Below are 18,999 nucleotides of genomic sequence, written 5' to 3' on the forward strand. Positions count from 1 at the left end.
GGGATGTGTCAAAATCTTAATGTTTACACTAAGGAAAAAGATAACGAGCATTCTGAGAGTAGATACTGACAGTATCTAGTTTTGTCACTTCTTCTCCTTGGGAGGATAATAACGACAATGTAATAATAGTAACAATATAGTAATAACAACAATAGCAGCAGCTAACGTGTGTTGAGCTCTTACAGCGCCAGACACCGCACTGAAGGCTTTACACACATTACTCCAGTAAGTCCACACAACCACCTGATGGCTGCTCCACTATTGTCCCACTTGATAGATAAAAACTGAGGTTCAGAGAGGATATGGAAATTACCCAAGAACCCACAGCTAGCAAGTGGTGGTGACAGGACTTATGATGCTAAAGGGGAGTAGGGAGGAAAAAGGTATGGTATTCAGACTTTAAAAGCTGGTATTCAGACTTTATTCTTCCTGTTTTAAAACAGGAAGAATGTTAAAAAGCAAAGATGTCACCTCGAAGACTAAAGTACGCCTGACCCAAGGCACGGTGTTTTCAGTGGCCTCATATGCATGCGAAAGCTGGACAATGAATAAGGAAGACCGAAGCAGAACTGATGCCTTTGAATTATGGTGTTGGCAAAGAATATTGAATATATCATGGACTGCCAAAAGAATGAACAAATCTGTCTTGGAAGAAGTACAGACACGATGCTCCTTAGAAGCAAGGATGGCAAGACTACGTCTCACATACTTTGGACATGTTATCAGGAGGGATCAGTCCCTGGAGAAGGACATCGTGCGTGGTCAAGTAAAGGATCAGCAAAAAAGAGGAGGACCTCTAGTGAGATGGATTGACACAGTGGCTGCAACAATGGGCTCAAGCGTAACGATTATGAGAATGGTGCAGGACCAGACAGTGTTTTGTTCCGTGCTACAGTTGTTTTGAGTTTGAACTGACTCACAGCACCTAACAACATGTTTTAACGTACCAACAATCATGAAGATGGAGCATAACTGGGCAATGTTTTATACTGTTGTACATGAGGTCATTATGAGTTGAGTCAACTTGATGGCAAGGGACATGTTTTAATTAGGGTTGCCAGGAACGTGCGAGCCCAAACAAGAGTTTGTTTCGGTATATATTGTAGAATACATACATACCATGAAGAAGAGGTGTGTGAAGGACCAAATTCTCTCGGCAATCCTAGAAGAGTATCTCCAGGTGGCTGAGACTCATGGGAGCAGGAGCTCGAATCTGTCAGGAAGTAAGGAAATCTTGGGGACCAGCACCTCTGGGACTCCTCTTGGTATCTCTGGGTCAATTATGATCACTGTGTTCCAGTCTGTCTGTTTTCATTCTTGGACCTGCTCTCAGCCTGAGCCCTCTGCTTGTCCATCATTCCTGCTTCCTCACCCTTCAGCTGACCATGACTGCAGACTTCACCTCCTCCTTCCTTTCGTCATGCAGCCTCTTCACTTCAGCTCCCACTGCTAACTGCCTCATCCTCTCGAATCTCCTGTTTAAATTCCTCAGAAAGGACATCTGGTTGGTCCAGCTGACACACCCAGTGTTGTGTCAGGCCACTTACGGGTTGCTAGTTAGGTGTCATTCCTGACTCTAATCATTTTGGCCGAGGAGAAGGGAGAAGGTATCGGATAGTAAAATAACAGGAAGGCCTGGAAGGCCATCAGGGTTTGCAAGCAGAATAGCACAGTGATCGCCACTTCCAACACAATGAGACAGAAGTCTTCATCCAAAGGCTCTTGGGACGTCTAGGATGAAGTATCTCTTGTTGTCTGCAACTCTCAAGTCCTTGTGTTTAAAGATTAGGATCATCCATTCTTAAGGCAAAGCATGCCAGCTCCTTCAGGGTAAGGATTTTTGTTCACTTTGCACATTGCTGCGTTCTGATCACCTGCAGTGCCTGGCACAGAGTAGACCCTCAACAGATATGTGCTGAATGAATGACACTGCAGTATCCAGCAGCTCCCACGTGGTGGGTCAGACACAGGAAAATCTAATTCACACGCTGCCTTGGTCCTGCTCCCAGACAATACTGCCACCACCCTAGCCAGGACACAGCCGTGGGTACAACTTTCCAGGCAAACCACTCGTTATCTGCTTAAAGGAAAATGCAAATATTTTTTGAGTCATCTGCTGGTTTCAATTCCTGCTAATAATCTGAAAATTAACTGTGTGGTCTACGTAGGAGACAGTTTCAAGAATTCTCAAGGAACAAAGATGCTAAGAAGGAGACCCATTTAAACCAGTGGTTTCCAATCAGGGGCGATTTTGCCTCCAGGGGACATCTGGCAATGTGTGTCATAATGACAGCTGTGTGTGCGGCTGTGTGATGCACTACGACACACAGTGGGTTGAGGCCAGAGATGCTGCTAAGCGTCCTGCTAAGCACAAGACCATCCCTGCACCCCTTGCAACAAGAATTATGGGGCTCAAAATGTCAGTAGTTGTGAGGTTGACAAACCTATTTTATTAGATCGGGTTCATCTCTTAAAGAAATTTTCATTTCCTGACACGTGCTGTCTCTTCCTTCTTTGTTGAGATGGTGGTGGTGTCAAAAGCGGACACCGCCCCAAAAACCTGGGAAGAAAGAGAGGGCTGAGAAGAACGGCATCGTTTGTTTTATTCAAATTTTATTGGAAGTTTACAAATGTATTACAGACATCAGTAAAACATCATGTCCATTTTACAGGGCACAGATCTCAAGCAATATGTTCACAACAGTCTCTGGCAGAGCCCACACCAAAGGCCTGTTGCAGACCTTCCAAACAAATAGCTTGACACTCGACACACTACACAGACTCTGGCCTGTTTCACCTTCTCCAGCCTTTGAGGTCTAGTTTATGCACTGAAATTACAGCAGGAGATGGGTAAAGCCATCCTGCGAAGGGAAGAATGTACGTAAGAGGGAGGAAAACGGCCAACATCCTGACTGACGAAGGAGAATGGAGGACGCGGGGGCCTTAACTGTTGTCAGGGTCCGCGGTAGAGTCAAAACACTTTTCAGAAAAATGTGGAATCAGCTAGAGAGGCTTAAGAACACACTGCACCGGTGAGTAACTCTCTGAACATCTTGGAAAACCCTGACCAGCGGCCTGTTGAGCAAGGATGGCCAAAAGCCCAGTAGGGCCGAGGGATGTCTCAGGACATTCTCAGATACAACAAGACTTTTTTCCCCACTTTATGGATTCATTGTATCTAAATCACAGAAATATTTTCCTAACACTACTCCACTTTTCCCTCTGGGGAAAGCTAGTTTTGTCAGCCGGAAGTAAGCTTATTAAATAATATAGCTCCCAACAGTGAGTCATGCTTTATGGGAGTCTTGTGTTGAGTGGGGAGAAAATGGGAAAGGAACAAAATGGACAAACAAGCTTTGGTGTCTGCTCAGGTCCCAGAGGGACAAACCACTGGAGGCTCCCTACCCTTTCAGCTCTCTCCTACCGCAAAACAGGAACCTCAAGGGGTGGTAAGCTGAAGCTGCCTTCAAAGTCGGCAAAGCAGCCTTGGCTAATGAGTTCTGCATATGAAATCACACCCACAGAACCCATTTCCAGCAGCTTTAAAGCCCCTGAAGGTGTTGAACAGTTGCTCATAGCAACTCTTCTGGCATGAAGCTTTCAGATAACTGGTTCAATTTTCCACTGTCCTTCGTCACAGAAGGGCCCTCCTTCTCGGGTGTTAACACCTGGTTTCTGTTAGGCAGAAGTATTCGAATAGCATGTCTCCTCGGACCTTAAATAGTTGTGTTATTTCTTGTTACCCAACCCAGTGCCGTCGAGTCGATTCCGACTCACAGCGACCCTATAGGACAGAGTAGAACTGCCCCGTAGAGTTTCCAAGGAGCGCCTGGTGGATTTGAACTGCTGAACTTTTGGTTAGCAGCCGTAGCATTTGACCACTATGCCACCAGGGTTTCCAAATTTCTTGTTAGAAGGTGAGATTAGATGAAGAATAATGTGCACCATTATCTGACTTCTGTAAAAGGATGACGAGAAGGCTGTCTGTAACAGCTGGTCAAGAACATGTAATCGGAAATGGAGGCCGAAGAGATTTGGCTCCGTCTGGCCAAAGATACTACCTTCCTTTTTGGCGCTTACAATCTGGAGAGGGTGGAGCCTCACAGTTATCACTTATGAATGACACCCCCTGAAGTTCTGGGGTACTGTTTCTGGTTAACGGCAAGAGAGCTCAGGTGGGAAGATAAAGAGGAATTTGTTTGTACCGTGACCCTGATCGACCGCTCCTGGCTGGCTGAAGCAGATCCTGAGGCTGCCTTCCGGCTCTCTGGGAAAGTGTACAGGGGTACATCGCTTGTGTCTTCCCGGGTGGCACATGTGTCTCATCACTGGTCCTACCTGAGAGCCTTGGTGGCACAGTGGTTAAGCACTCAGCTGCTAACCAAAAGGTTCACGGTTTGAACCCACCAGCTGCTCTGCAGGAGAAAGTGGCACTCTGCTTCTGTGTAAGACTGACAGCCCTGGAAACCCTGTGGGGCAGTTCTGTCCTATAGGGTCACTATGAGTCAGAATCAACTCCACGGCAATGGATTTTTTTTGGGGGGGAGGTCCTATCTGAACTCAACAATGGCTAGTAGTACCCCAAAAGTAGAAAGCTGCTACAAGAAAAAGAAAAAAATTATAACCTTGTTGCCGTGAAAGAACATCCTATAGAAAGGAGGAAGAGCTGCTTCCAGCTCTCATGTTAGAAACAAAAAAGGGTGTGTTCACTCAGTTGGTTGGGGTGGAAAGGAAGGACCAGAGAAGAAAAGGTTAGTGTTGAAAGACAGTGTCAAGAAAAGAAGCCCAATAATTCTCCCCCCTTTGGATACAGGGAAAGGCCCCTGGGTGGCGCCTATGGTTTATACTAGACCACTATGAGTCACAATTGACTCCATGGCAACAGGTTACTAGCCTAAAGGTTGGAGGTTCCAACCCACCCAGAGGTGCCTCGGAAGAAAGGCCTGGTGATCTGCTTCTGAAAAATTGGCCATTGAAAACCCTTGAAGCCTAGTTCTACTCAGAAACCCACGGAGTTGCCGTGAGCAGGAGCTGCCCCGCAGGCCACTGGTAACCAGCAGCGTCAGGAGCCTGCTTTCCTCGGCATCCTCTGCAGGGCGCCTGGCCAGGTGTGGGGCGGGGTGGGAGAGGAAAACTGCAGAGGTGGCACAGGTGGAGGTTATCTTGCTTGCAGGCACCTTGACCTTGACGAGGCTTGGATCTCATTAGACTTCCAGCTCTGACCAGCTTGGTCCCCTGGCTGCATCCTGGGCAGCTCGAGCTGAAACTGCTTATTTCTCCGGGTCCCTCTGGGCACCGGCTACGTGACTGTGTCTAGGCCACCTTCTTTCTGCTGATGGTGGCTGAAGCCTTATTTGGGAAATGTAGGAGATACTCTGAAAAGCATAGACTTAAAAAGCAGCATTTCCCGGAAGAATTTCTTTCACTGGATTTGGGGTCACAGAGGACAGGCTTATTTCCAGCTGTTTGCTAAGTGACCTGCTTGCTTTTTTTTTCTCTCTCTTTTCTTTTTCCAAAAATGCCTTTTTAATCTCATCAATCAAGAAACTCAAAACTCCAAATTGGGCTCGCTCAATTTCTACCAGAAACCTGCCACTTGAGATGTGTGGTGTTACACATTATTTCTTAATCGGTTTGCCAAGCAGTTTACAAAACTCACTATACAAACGTAATAGTTAATTCTCCGGAGGCTCGGATCATTAGTGAAGCATTTAGACATGAAGGTAGCATGCGGAAAACAGCCACAACCAACATTTGCTTTGCTTTTAAAAAAATCAGTGACAATGACAAATGTCATATTAATACCTGAAAAGCAAATTATTTTAATACATCTTGAATGGAGTGCCATTTCCATGTCTTTTACAGCCTTCCTTTCCCCAGACCCACCTGGGATGGTGTCTGAAAAGCCACTTTTCACATTCTCTCCATAAGAAAATACTAGAAAACGTGAACTACTATACTGAAAAGACACCAGGCTCACCTCGCCATGGCAGACAGCTGCTGAGATACACCGTGTTCTACGTGGACAGTACTTCTCACTAAAGGCAGGTCCTTAGGGATTATTTCAACTCCACAAGCCACTCAGGGGGGAGGAAGAAGAAGCAAGTGCTTCACTGAGAACTGAAGCAAGGTAGGAAGTCTTATTTTACTATAAATAGCACAACTGTTCAATGTCTCCTTGAAGCAAACACTTTTGAGCCCATTTTCTGTCTGGCCAACAGTCCTCAACATTCAAAACGGAATCCCCCTCTCAACAAAGCCAATTTTCCAAAGTCATTACCTTGAAATCTCCTGAGCAGCTCAACCTTCTGAGAGCAACCCGGATACTCTGGTTACTGAGCTTGTAGAACAGGAATCTTTCTGTGGGCACTGAGGGCTATTCGAGGTGGCTGTCAACTCATCTCTAGTTCACTTCCAGAAGTTCTTCTTGCCCCTGGCCTTCCTTCACACGCCCCTTCAGCTCTGACCCTTGACCTGCTTTCTGTCTTCAAATCACCTTGGTCCTTCCTTCTCCATCCATGACATGCAACCCAGAACATACCATCGCTCCCAGAAACCCCCAGAACCTTCCTGCCCCTCAATTCCAACTGCTTAAGTTCATCTGCTTTGAGGACAGCTGGTTGCCAGGCAAAGGCAGCAGTCCCATCTGCCTTGGTACAGGAAAGAGGATAATACAATCCAAGAAAGAGGAGCACCAGAAAACAATGCCACGTTCAAAACGTCATGCTGACATCACACAAAGGCACCACTCACGATCACTTTAATTTTCCCCAAGGGATAGATCAACAGTAAGCAATTTCAACATTCCCAGCAGGGATGGCATTTCTCACAGAACTTTACTGACACTGGTTAATTTCTCTAATTGGCAAAACGTACGTTTGCAATGAAAAAAACAGAACAAATGACTATCACTTTGTAGAGGAGGATAAATTCTACCGAGGGTGGGAGCAGCCTTAAGGGCAGCCCCTTAGGAGGGGATGAAGCATATAGTGCTTTGGGTATTATAGTTAATTTTTTTCCTCCAGCCACAAAAAGCCAAATTGAATATGGTTCTTTGAAAAAGGTCTCACTGACATATAACAAATCGGTGTGTGTATATATATATATATATATAAAAAAAAAAAGGTGGTCCTGGCCCACCTCTGACTACTACTCAAAGACAATGCTGAACGTGCGTGCAGGTCCCCACTGAGTCCTACGGATATAGAAATTCCTCTGATAATACAAAATACAAAAATATTTTATCAGAACTCTCATTTACATTGCATTTACAATGGACATGTAAATAACTTAATCTTGGGTCCTGGCTAATTAACAAATTACTTACTGGGAAAAAAGGTCCTAAAAGCGAGAGAACCTTAGGAGAACACGGCGAGCAAAAAACAGCTTGCCATCTGACCAATGGCAACTCCACCCAGACCTGGCAGGAAGGAGGGACCAACCCCGGCCTCAACAGTCTAAATTGTTTCCAAAGTGAAATGTGCAAATAAGATTCAACATGCCAAGAACTGTGGCTACCTTTTGAGTCAATCTGTAACCTTGCCTCCATCAACTGAGAGCTTCCTCTTCCTCCCATCAACCCCCCCGAAGCACTTGAGAATTTGAAACGGTGCAAGTTTCTGAATTTATATTCTTAGCTCCCATCTCCCCCCGGCCCCTGGCCCAGTGACACTAAGAAATGATGCAGTTTTTGCTCTTCTGTCTTTTCCGGCTGTGCAGCTGTCCCCTGCCCCCCAGCGTGGAGGACTTGGGGATGCCGTAAGAGCTGTATTTGTGCAGCAGCTCGTCGCTCGTGACGTATCGCAGGCGGGCTGGCTGGGGGATCGGTTCTCCTAGGAAATAGCCCTCGTTGTCAGACTCCGAGGAGGACGAGCAGGTGGAACACCAATCATACTCAGCGAAGTAGGGTCCCCATCGCTCCCCAAAGGCATTCTGCAAAGCCAGGTCCGACACAGTCCTCGGGCACTGGCCGTACAGGTCCCTCCGGGACCCCTGCCCCAGGCTCTCCTGGAAGCTCCGCTGGCGCACGAACTGGTCGTAGTCCTCCCTGGCTCTCAAGGGGGGCCTTTCTTTTAGACGAGAGATGGCCTCGCGTTCGCTGGCCAGGTGGAGAGCGTTGTCGGAGCGGGAGCGTCGGGACCGCCTGGACCGGTGAGGGCGGAAACGACGGTTGTCGTCTCGAGAAGTAGCCCTTCTGCGGGTGCGTTCGCTCATGGGCTGGCTCCTCACCCCGTCCTGCCCCGGCAGCTTGCTGCCTGCCATCCCGCCATCGAAATCAAAGCTCTGATGCAGCCTCCCACGGGACTGCAGGTCTCTGTACCCAATGGGGTTGCCGAGCTGGTGGAGGTTCCCCTCCATCTCCTGGTACTGCTGGGCAGAGAGCAGGCTGCGGACTGACTCTGCACTCCTAAACTGCATGGAGGAGTTCAGGGTGCCCATAGTGCTCAGCTTCTCAGAGACATTCATTCCAGAGTCTTTGCTGAGGTCAGGCATGGAAAAACGGGACAGGTGCTCCTGGCGCTTGGCACCGCCATCGGCGGAGAGGCCTGGAGGAGAGAGGAGAGGATCACAGAGGTTAATACAAACATGCTGCGATGGGGGGCACTGTCACTGCTGGCATCAAAGCAGGGCACCGTCTGGACCATCACCTATCCAGGGTCGCTGCATACAGTCGTGCAATTGTACACTGCACAAGGACGCTCTCCGGGGGTGTGAGCAAGGGCTCTCTCCACTCCACAGAGGGGGAGCGTCCACTTAGAAGGGGTGCCTGCTTAAGATGCACAAGTCAACTGAGATGCTTACTAGATACAAAGTCCTCCAAAGGCTCACAAAGTTACTAAGAGCCCACTTTGTATCCAATGGACGTCTCCTTTCTTTAGAATTTCACTTTACAGAGTGATTCAGTGACCTCTGATCGTATTGAATTGTAAGCTACGGAGGTCAAATATTTTGGATGAGGAAACTTTTGACCTCTAATGCCAGGCCACGCCCACGCAGCTCCTGACAATATTGAGCCTAGTCTGTTGTTGCTTTTAGCTGCCATCAAGTTGGCTCCAACTCACGGTGACCCTGTGTACAACACAACAAAACATTGCCTGGTCCTGGGCCATCTTCACAATCATTAGTACGCTTGAGTCTGTTATTTTGGCCACTGTGTATTTTGCGTGCTCTCCACCTATGGGGTTCAACTTCTGGCATTATATTGAACAATATTCTGTTGTGACCCGTAGGGTCTTCCTTGGCTAATTTTTGGGATTATGCTGCCAGGTCTTTCTTCCTGGTCTTAGTCTGGAAGCTCTGCTGAAACCTGTCCACCATGGGTGACCCTGCTGGTATTTTAAATACCAGTGGCAAAGCTTCAGGCATCACAGGGACATACAAACCAGCACAGTACAACAAACTGTCAGACGGGTGGTGGAGCCTAGTGTCTAGTTCTCCATACTGGGCCCTTCCATTTCTCTGTCAGCCCCCAGCAGCCTCCTCCCTTGCTTGCTGTCCCTAAGCAGCGGGTAGCTGCTATCTCAAATGTCCTGGGGACTAAGTGACTCCCTAGGAATAATTCAGGTTTCTCAGAGGGATATTTACTCCTTCAGGCTGCTGAGTGAATCACTGCTCCGAGGTCCTAAATGGGTCCTCAGCAGCCAGAAGATGGGAATGGGAACCAGAGCAGGGGCACCCCACCTTCCTCTGGGGGCGGGGGGCGTGTTTAAAAATACAGGAGCGGCCCTAAAAGCAGTACCAGCAGGGGGCCTGCATTTCCAAAGCAGCGTCAAGACGGGCTCCTGGTGTCACTGAGATGAAAACCATTTTGAAGGTAGTGGGGGATTCTTGATGCTCTCTAGCTACTTCCATCTTGCCCATCTTAAAGCGGCACTCTCCACGGAGGATGGCCCAGTGGGCTCATTATACACTGAAAGGACAGCAATTTTGCCATTTCTGGTTGCAAGCAACGCACCTTTGGGTTGCAGTGGTCCATTATCGCCCCTGACACTGACTCCCTCTGACCTACCGCGACCTGTGGCTTCCTCCTGCTCACAAAACCGAAGAAAGCTATGGGGCATTTTGGAAAACTATTTGGCAGCTAAATATACATACACATATGTGTATTATAAATAAAGCTGTTTTGAATGTCCACACCCTGGTGGTATGATGGTTAAGTGCTTGGTTGCTAACTGAAAGAATAGTGGTTTGCACTGCCAACCTTTAGGTTAGTGGTTGAGTGCAAACCGTGTGTGTTACCCAGGAACCTAATACAGAATTTCATTGTGCTGCAGTTTTAATATTTGTGTGCTTTACTTTATATAGGAGCCCTGGTGGTGCAGTGGTTAAAGTGCTCGGCTGCTAACCAAAAGGTCAGCGGTTCAAACCCACCAGCTGCTCTGCGAGAGAAAGAGGTAGAAGTCTCCTTCTGGAAACATTACACCCTTGGAAACCCTACGGGGCAGTTCTGCTCTGTCCTACAGTGTTGCTATGAGTTGGAATTTACTCGACAGCAGTGGGTTTTGTTTTTTTGGGTTTACTTTATATACATTATACTTCAATAATATAGTTTAAAAATAAAGTAATATCCATTGAAGAGCCAAATCTAAACACTGGATATACCTCTGGAGAAACTATTCTGCCAAACATCATACTCCCTGGCAATTTTTAAAAAAATTTCATGGCTGGGGTAATTTTCAGTATTCCTCCAACTTCTGCTTCCCTGGTGCTTATCTCTGGCACACAAACCACAAAAGCTGATTTACAGCTGCCTAAATCACTTCTAGCACCTAAATCACTTCTAGAGCCTCCCCCATCTGAAGGCAGAGAGGAGAGGACCTGGACCTAGGATGGTGAATGACGAGCCGGAGTGGATTAACCCTAGTAAGGAGGGAAAAACTCTTCAAACTCACATCTAGGAACAAAAGTTATCTAGGCAGGCCTTTCTACCAAAGCCCTCAAACAGAATTGGAGTCAACATCAATAACCTACCCAGGCCACCAGTCGTCACCGAGTCACTCTGACTCACAGCGACCCCTATGTGTGTCAGACAGAACTGTGACCCCCTGGGTTTCCAATGGTTGATTTTTTAAAAGTAGATCATCAGGCCTTTCTCCTGAGGCATGTCTAGATAGACTTGAATCTCCAACCTTTTGGTTAGGAGCAGAGAGCATTTGTACCACCAGAAACTCCATAAATAATCTGTTGGTGGTGGTGTTAGGTGCCGTCGAGTCGCTTCTGACTCATAGCGACCCTATAGGACAAAGTACAACTGCCTCATAGGGTTTCCAAGGAGCGGCTGGTAGATTTGAACTGCCGACCTTTGGGTTAGCAGCTGTGCTCTTAAACCCCTGTGCCACCAGGGCTCCAAAAATAATCCAGCAATATAAATTCCCAAACATGTTGTTTTCCTGACCTGTCTTTCATAAGCTCCAAGGTGAGGAACTTCTGAGGACACCTTGAGTGGGGACAGACTGGTGTTTCCACGAGGAGAAGAACGTGAAAAGAGCAGCTTCAGTTCTGCTGGGAGGTGTTCTTTTTTTTTTTGTTTATTGTGATTCTTTACCTTGGGAAATCTCAGGACATCCTTAACCACCTCCCTAAGAGGAAAAGTGCTCTGGAAAGAACAGGTGGATCCTGTCACTCAAATCCCAAGTTTACCATCAGTTTTACTTAAACATACACCATTCCCCCGGGGACGTGTGGATGGGATTGTTTGCTCCAGAGGGAAGAAAGGTCCATCTTCTCATTCATTATCTCAGATCCCTCTCCAGGGTCTTCTCGCACACAGAGCATGAGCGAGGGCCCAATGCTGCCCACAGATGAACATCAGCCATGTACTGGCCTCTAAAGAGGGCGCTTCTGTGGTCAATTTCATCATCGGCAAAATCTAGAATCCTTATGCAGAACTCAAAGCCCTACATGACTTGGCTCCTGCCTCACTCTCTAAGATCATCAACTAAACACTCCCCACTCTGCTTCAGCCGGATTGCATTCTCCCCCTCCTCCAACACCAGTGAGCTCACTCCAGCCCCTCTCAGAAAACTCTCCTTTCTGCATGGCTGACAGCTTCTGATCATTAAGGTCCTCAACAATAAACATTGCCTCATTAGTGATGCCCTCCCTGAGCATCCCTTCTAAAGTAGCAAAGCTGTCCCCATCAACCAGTCACTTGGTAGCACCTGATCTTTTCTTAGGGTAGCCACCATGTCCACCCTGATTTATGTATGCAGGTAAGTTTATAGCTAAACGGATCCCCCAAGAGCAGCAGAAGGAGCCCTGGTACCACAGTGGTTAAGCGCTTGGCTGCTAACTGAAAGGTCAGTCGTTCAAGCCAGAAGAAAGGTGTGGCGGTCTGCTTCTGCAAAGACTACAGCCTAGGAAACTCCATGGGGCAGCTCCACTCCGCCCTATAGGATTGCTATGAGGCAGAATCAACTCCACGGCAATGGGTGTAAGAGCAGGGATCTTATCCCCTTCTTCCCTACACTCTTAAGGTGCTAGCACAGTGCCAGGTGTCCAGTTGGTGCTCAATAAATATTTGGTACGTGAACAAAGGTAACCAAATCCTCACGGCTAGAAAAGGAAGCAATCACCTCTGATCTTCAAGGGGCCAGGGCTTAAAGGACAACAGGCTGTAGCCCAAATGAGTGGGATCCAAACATCAGGAACCAAAATACCAGGATCATGCCTGTCAATCTCACTGTCTTTTGTGGTTCATTAGATGGCCCACCATCTGGGGCTTCTCCAATTTTAAAGTCAAAGAACGTGTGATTTATAATTAGCTCCCCAATTTGCAAAATTGTTCTGCCTTATTAATCACAACTCTGGAGAGCTGTTTAAATTAGCAGCTCCCATGTTTCCAGGATAAAATCACCCTCTCAGCTCACACCCCTCCATGAGACACACCCCCGCCCCCCAAGTGTGGACAGAACTGCAGAGCCACGTCCTGGCGGGGTTACTCGGAGCAATTTTCAAGCCTCTTGAAATGCATTCGTCAAATGGGGATAATAACTGTATCTGAGTCTGAAAGCTGTAGTGGCGATTCCATGAGGTAAAATGTAACACTCATCACGACTGTAACAAGTGTGTGTAGATTTTGTGTCATCTCTGCTGCCTTGGTTATACCATAAACACCAAGAGGTCAGAAACCATATCACGTTTGCCAGCCCCTACACCTCAGTGCCTGGAGTGCCCGGGTGGATGGCACAGTTAAGCGCTTGACTACTAACCCAGAAGTTGGCAGTTTGAACCCATCCAGAGGCGCCTCAGAAGAAAGGCCTGGCAATCTGCTTCCAAAAAGTCACAGCCTTGAAACTCTAAGGATGTAATTCTACTGGTATTCAGAATGCTGGAAGAAAGTGGAGCAAGGCCTAGAAGTGCCCAACAAAAAAAGTATGACCCAAGAATTTTACATCCAGCCAACTCTAAAGGCAAACAAATACATGTTGAATGCATGACTCTATGAATGAATGAAATAAACAAGCCACACAAGGACTGACATACAGCGATGTTCTGTAATTTGTGCCTCCAAAGTGTGGTTGGGCATTTCTTTCTATACAGATGAAGTTCAACTCTTCATTCCATTTGCCTGTTCAGAATCAGCCTCAAGGTCAACATACTGCACATCAACACAGTCTAACCAAACCAGACTCCAAAATGCAACTCCACCCTCTTGTAGTGAACGGACTTTTCTTGCTGCCCAAGGCATGGTGTGTGTGTGCATGTGATCTTGTGTGCGTATGGGCACATGTGTGCGCTTGTGTTGTGTGTGCATATGTACACGTGTGTATGTGTGTGCATGTGTCTGCATGCAAGCACATGTGTGGTGACGGCAGGTATTGCAAACTGTAAATTCTCCAGAAACTGCTGGCTGGAACCCATCGTCTGACTCACATTTAAAACTGGCCTTATCGGTGCCCCAATGCACTCTGGAGAACCCGGCAGAAGAATCCCACACAACGGCAAAGACACAGATGCCAGGTCGTTTCTCTCAAGTGGAACTCGATAACTAATAGAGAGGGTTTTTTTCCTCTCCAAATAATGCAGGCTTTGTGTAGGTGCTGATGGTGGCTGTGGCATTAAAGGCCTCTATTTATCCTTGTCCCAGGATAAAGGAGGCCAGGAGCTACACAAATGTCCACGCACCACAGTGCCGGTGAGTTTCCCTCAGGACCTGCGGGCCTTGCTCCAACAAGGAGAGGTCAGTCTTAAATTCAGCCTGCGGTTCTCTGTGGTTAAACTATCGACACGAAGGTGTGGCCAGGGGCACCATAAGCCACGTGAGCATTTCAGTCTCAGCAATAGTCCCTCACTGCAAAGGAGAGGTCTCACAGAAAGCGGAGAACGTGAGAAAATCAAGACCTTCAAAGAATGGTCTGGGTCTGAGTCTGATGAAAGATAGAGGCAACCTTTGCTGGTCAAAGACAGGACTCCAGGGTGGTGTAAATGGTTAACATGCTCGGCTGCTAATTCAAAGGTTAGTAGTTTGAGTCCACCTAGGGGCACCTCGGAAACCCTGGTGGTGCAGTGGTTAAGTGCGCCAGCTGCTAACCAGAAGGTCTGCAGTTTGAATCCACAGGGTGCTCCTTGGAAACTCTACAGGACAGTTCTACTCTGTCCTATAGGGTCACTATGAGTCGGAATTGACTCAATGGCAACGGTTTTAGAGACACCTCAAAAGAAAGGCCTGATGAGCTACTTCAGAAAATATCAGCCATTAAAAACCTTGTGGAGCACAGTTATACTCTGACACACATGGGGTTGCAATGAGCTGGAATTGACTAGATGGCAGCTGGCATTCTGAAATCAGAAGGTAAGCACTCAAATCCAGAAAGAAGAAAACCAGACTTAAATTTAATGGCAGCCCTTTGGTGTACCCTTCTGTTCCTGATTTATTGCCCTAGCTAGTCCTACTTTTCAGGAAAACAAAACCTGGCGTAGGAAGACAAGGAGCTGTGTTTCCACCAACTTAAAGGACGCATTCACAGTTCACATGTCTGCACGGTATAAAGAACAGTGTCTGTTCACCCTTGCCCTCCAGACACTTATAACTCATACTGATTATCTAGCTCCTTTCTGGAAGGTTTCCCCTGTGTGATTTTTTTCCCCCTGAGCCAGAGACATGAAAAACTAGAGATTGGTTAGAATAGCCCAGTGCCATCAAGTCAGGTCTGCAAATTATGGCCCATGGCCAGAGGCAAGAAAAATTAGGAATTGTTTAGAACATGGGTTTGCAAACTACACCCCATGGGCCAAACCCAATTCACTGCCTGCTTTTGTAAATAAAATATTATCTGCACACAACCATACCTATTCACTTGCATACTGTCTGTGGTTGACTGCAGAGCCCTGGTGGCACAGTGGTTAAGTGCTACACCTGCTAACCAAAAGGTCAACAGTTTGAATCCACCAGGCACTCCTTGGAAACTCTACGGGGTAGTTCTACTCTGTCCTATAGGGTCTGCATGAGTCAGAATTGACTCGATGGCAATGGGTAGGGCTAATTTCCTTGTACAACAGCAGAGCTGAGGAGCTTATGACAGGGACTACTGGTACAAGGCTGCAAAGTCCAAAGTCTTTACTATCCGACCCTTCACAGGAACAGTCTCCCAGCCCCTGATTTAGGATGCAGACACTCTGTCTGTGAAGTTACATCAGGCCTGAGCACCTCCAAAGTTGCAGGTGCTCCACAGCCCACATGCCTCCAATCACGCACAAAAATGTCTAGTGGTACAAGTTTTTTATTTTGTTTTAAGGCGAGGGTGGGGGAGTGAACAGGGTCGTTTGATCAGATCCCTTGGGATCATTTTTTTCCAACTAAGTCAATTGATATCATCAACACCCTGAACTTCAAATTGGCAACAGCTGGAGAGAAACTGTCATCTGGGCAGTAGAATTTAAATGCCACATGTTTCTTGGTGACTGGGTATGGAATGGTTCAAAAAGAGTTATGACAGAGAAGGCTGGGGTGGGAGGACGGGGAGAGAGAGGCCGGGGGGGGAGGAGAGAGAGGCCAGGGTGGGGGGGGAGAGAGAGGCCAGGGTGGGGGGGGGAGAGAGGCCAGGGTAGGAGGGAGAGAGAGGCCGGGGTAGGGGGGAGAGAGAGGCCGGGGTAGGGGGGAGGGAGAGGGAGGTGGGGAAGGAGAAGGGCTGGGGTGGGAGGGAGGGAGAGAGAGGCTGGGGTGGGGAGGGAGGGGGAGGCCGGGGTGGGGAGGGAGGGGGAGGCTGGGGTGGGGCCCGGGAAGAGAGGGAGAGGGAGGAGGACAGGTGGAAATCCATGGACACACTCTAGAGCCCTTGCTATTTAAAGTATGATCTGTGGACAGGCAGCAATGGCATCCCCTGGGAGCTGGTGAAAATCGAAGGTTTTCAGGCCCTAACCAGACTTATATAAGGAGTCCTGGTGCCTGAGTGGTTAAGTGCTTGGTTCTAACCGGAAGGTCGGCAGTTCAAATTCACCAGTGGCTCCTTGGAAGAAAAGACCTAGCAATCTGTTGATTTGCTCCCATAAAGAAAACCCTATAGAGTGCAGTTCTACTATGTTACATGGGGTCCCCATGAGTCAGAATCAATGTGATGACACCCAACAACCACCACCACCAGACGTACAGAATCTGAATCTGCATTTCAGCAAGATCCTCATGCCCATCAGCGTGCCAGGAACATCACTTGAGATGACAATGTTTCAAGGGTGTCTTCTTTCCTGGAGCTTCTACTCCAGGAAATCACGCCTTCATGTCATCCGAGTCTCTAATTTAGGGTTCCTCCACCTTGGTGCCATTGACAATTTAGGCCGGAAAATTCTTTGTTGTGCGTGTGTGTGTGTGTGGGGGGGCGCTGTCCTGTGTGTTGTGGACGTTTAGTGACATCCCTGCCCTCAGTCCACTAGGTGCTAGTGGTAGCCCCTCAGTTATGACAACTCAAAACATCTGGAGACATTGCTAAGGTCTCCCGGGGGGAGAGGGGCAACACTCCTGCAGGTGGAGAAGTGCTGCTCTAATTGATCCAGTCCTGGAGTTGCTGCTTCACTGCAGGCTAAGAACGCCATTCCTGCCCATCTACCTGCTGCGATGAGCAGCAGTGGATCAAAGCTGCTCCGCCCCACACCACAGACACAAACCTAAGCACTACACCAGGTGACTCTCCCTCTTTCTAGAGAAGAATAAACGCATTCCGCTAGGTTGGGTGCAGTGGAAATTTGTCTCCAAAATCAGGAAAGTTCAAAATTGTTTTCTCTCTAGAGTCGTTTTGACATACCTGATCCTGTTAGCCTGTCTTTCTTCAAGGGTTTCGAGAGTTCCTTGTGGTTAATTTCATGATCAGAGGGACAAATATGTCCTGCCTACATTTTCTGCTTCTCGGGTTTCTTGGGAAGACACTTTCCCACTTACAGTACATGCAGCCGTCAGGAAGGGACCTGTATAATGTTTGAAATGGAAGAAATGGGTGTGCTGTAAATTACTGTTTTTAAGGGTATTGTATCAGGTGGTGTATCCTGTTGCATCCTGTATGGGGATATTTGTCCCAATAAGCCTAAACCAAAGTCCACAGGGACATATGCATTCCACCAAATCCTATCTGCCCTGCCAGAGCCCACGGGGACACACTCAATTCAGGCACACTCAATGATTCTGCATGCATTCTATTAATGAAAAAAAATTTTATCAACAAAAATTTTGAAGCAAAAAATAACTAGGTCATGAAAGGGTTAAGGTCATCACTGCTGCATTTTGCCCCCCTGTTTGAAGCTTCTGAAATCCTGGTCCCTAGATGCATCTTTCTTACTCCCATAATCTGGTCACTGGCCTGTCTAGTGGGTCCCAAGTGACCAGCAGGCACGTCATAAGCTTGCCGGCACTCACACGCCTGCCATCTGTGCCTGTGGTACCAGGCAGACACATTAAACAATTTCCTTCTGTCAGACGCTGCCAGGGGAGGGGGCACCAAGGCCTGGGGGAATGTGTGCACTTCTGACTCTGCACCCCTGCCCACTCAGGCTGGGCCTGCCTCTCCGCTTGGGGAAGGGCTGCTTCACCCAGGCAGGAGCGCTCTGTGAGGTTAGTCCAGGCTGATGAGCTACTCTTTACCACCAGCTGGTCCTGGAGAGGGCCATGACTGATTTTGGTTTTCCCAACAGTGGAGGCTTTGTTTTTTAGCAGCATTCATTCTGGGGATCTGCTTTTGAACCAGCAGGGTCAGGAAGTGACAGGCTTTACAATAGGACTAATACCCCTTCTCTTACCAACCCAGGACAGTAACAAGAAGAAGCCTGAACAAAACCACAATTCTGAAAAACTCAGGCTACAACTGGAGCTTCTTACCTCCTATCCACCGACTGCTTTAGTCCCTTAATTTCCCAACAGACTGGTTACCCCAGTGAAGATGGACTTGGAAAAGGTCAGGATGGGGAAAACCAGGAAGGGACTTTTTTTTTTTGGGAAAACACATGGGATCAACTTTAACTGCACCTCAGCTCTGTGGGGATTCTGTGTTGCCACATAGCCTACACCACAAAAAAAAAAAAAAAAACAAAAAACCGAGTGCTAATTAAAATTAAACCCAAAAAAACAAACAAACAACAACAACAACAACAAAAAAACCCAGTGCTAATTAAAAGGATGTGCAAAAATTCAAGCTAGTTGAAGATTGTTGGGCCAAGTTCGCTCTGGGCTTACACCGACACTCTGGCGCTTTCCAGAATCCACAGCCCAAGTCCACAGCAGACCACACTGGAGCACTTGCTCGGGATACTCCTGAGCAACATGGAGAGGCTAAAAGGCTCCCCAGTGGCAAGGGGTGGGCAGCCAAGGAGCTGGAGACATTTAGCTTCTTCAAAGATTTCTGCCGAAGCCCTACTCCTGCCAGGCACCGTGACCACAACTGTGAACAAGGCCTTTTGAGGTAATGCCTCGCAAGGATATTATGTTCTAGAGAAACAGATAACTAAATCAGCATGTCAGTACAACAATCACAGATGAAACTTGCTAGGAAGGGGATAAATAGAATACCACGCTATAGA

General features: G+C 47.7%; 1 protein-coding gene across 11 annotated transcripts in view; it reads right to left on the reverse strand.

The window, feature by feature from the left end:
* Nucleotides 1-2,423: 2,423 nt before the first annotated feature.
* The window catches only part of PRICKLE2 (prickle planar cell polarity protein 2), a 422,108-nt gene continuing 405,532 nt past the window's right edge, over nucleotides 2,424-18,999 (reverse strand). For all 11 annotated transcript variants that reach the window (XM_049862955.1, XM_049862965.1, XM_049862964.1 and 8 more), the window contains one exon: nucleotides 2,424-8,546. In XM_049862955.1, the coding sequence (XP_049718912.1) occupies nucleotides 7,672-8,546 (875 nt within the window). In that variant the 3' untranslated portion in view covers nucleotides 2,424-7,671. The remainder of the gene's footprint in view (nucleotides 8,547-18,999) is intronic.

The sequence above is a fragment of the Elephas maximus genome, chromosome 20 (genome assembly GCF_024166365.1).
Source record: "Elephas maximus indicus isolate mEleMax1 chromosome 20, mEleMax1 primary haplotype, whole genome shotgun sequence".
Lineage (NCBI taxonomy): Eukaryota > Metazoa > Chordata > Mammalia > Proboscidea > Elephantidae > Elephas > Elephas maximus.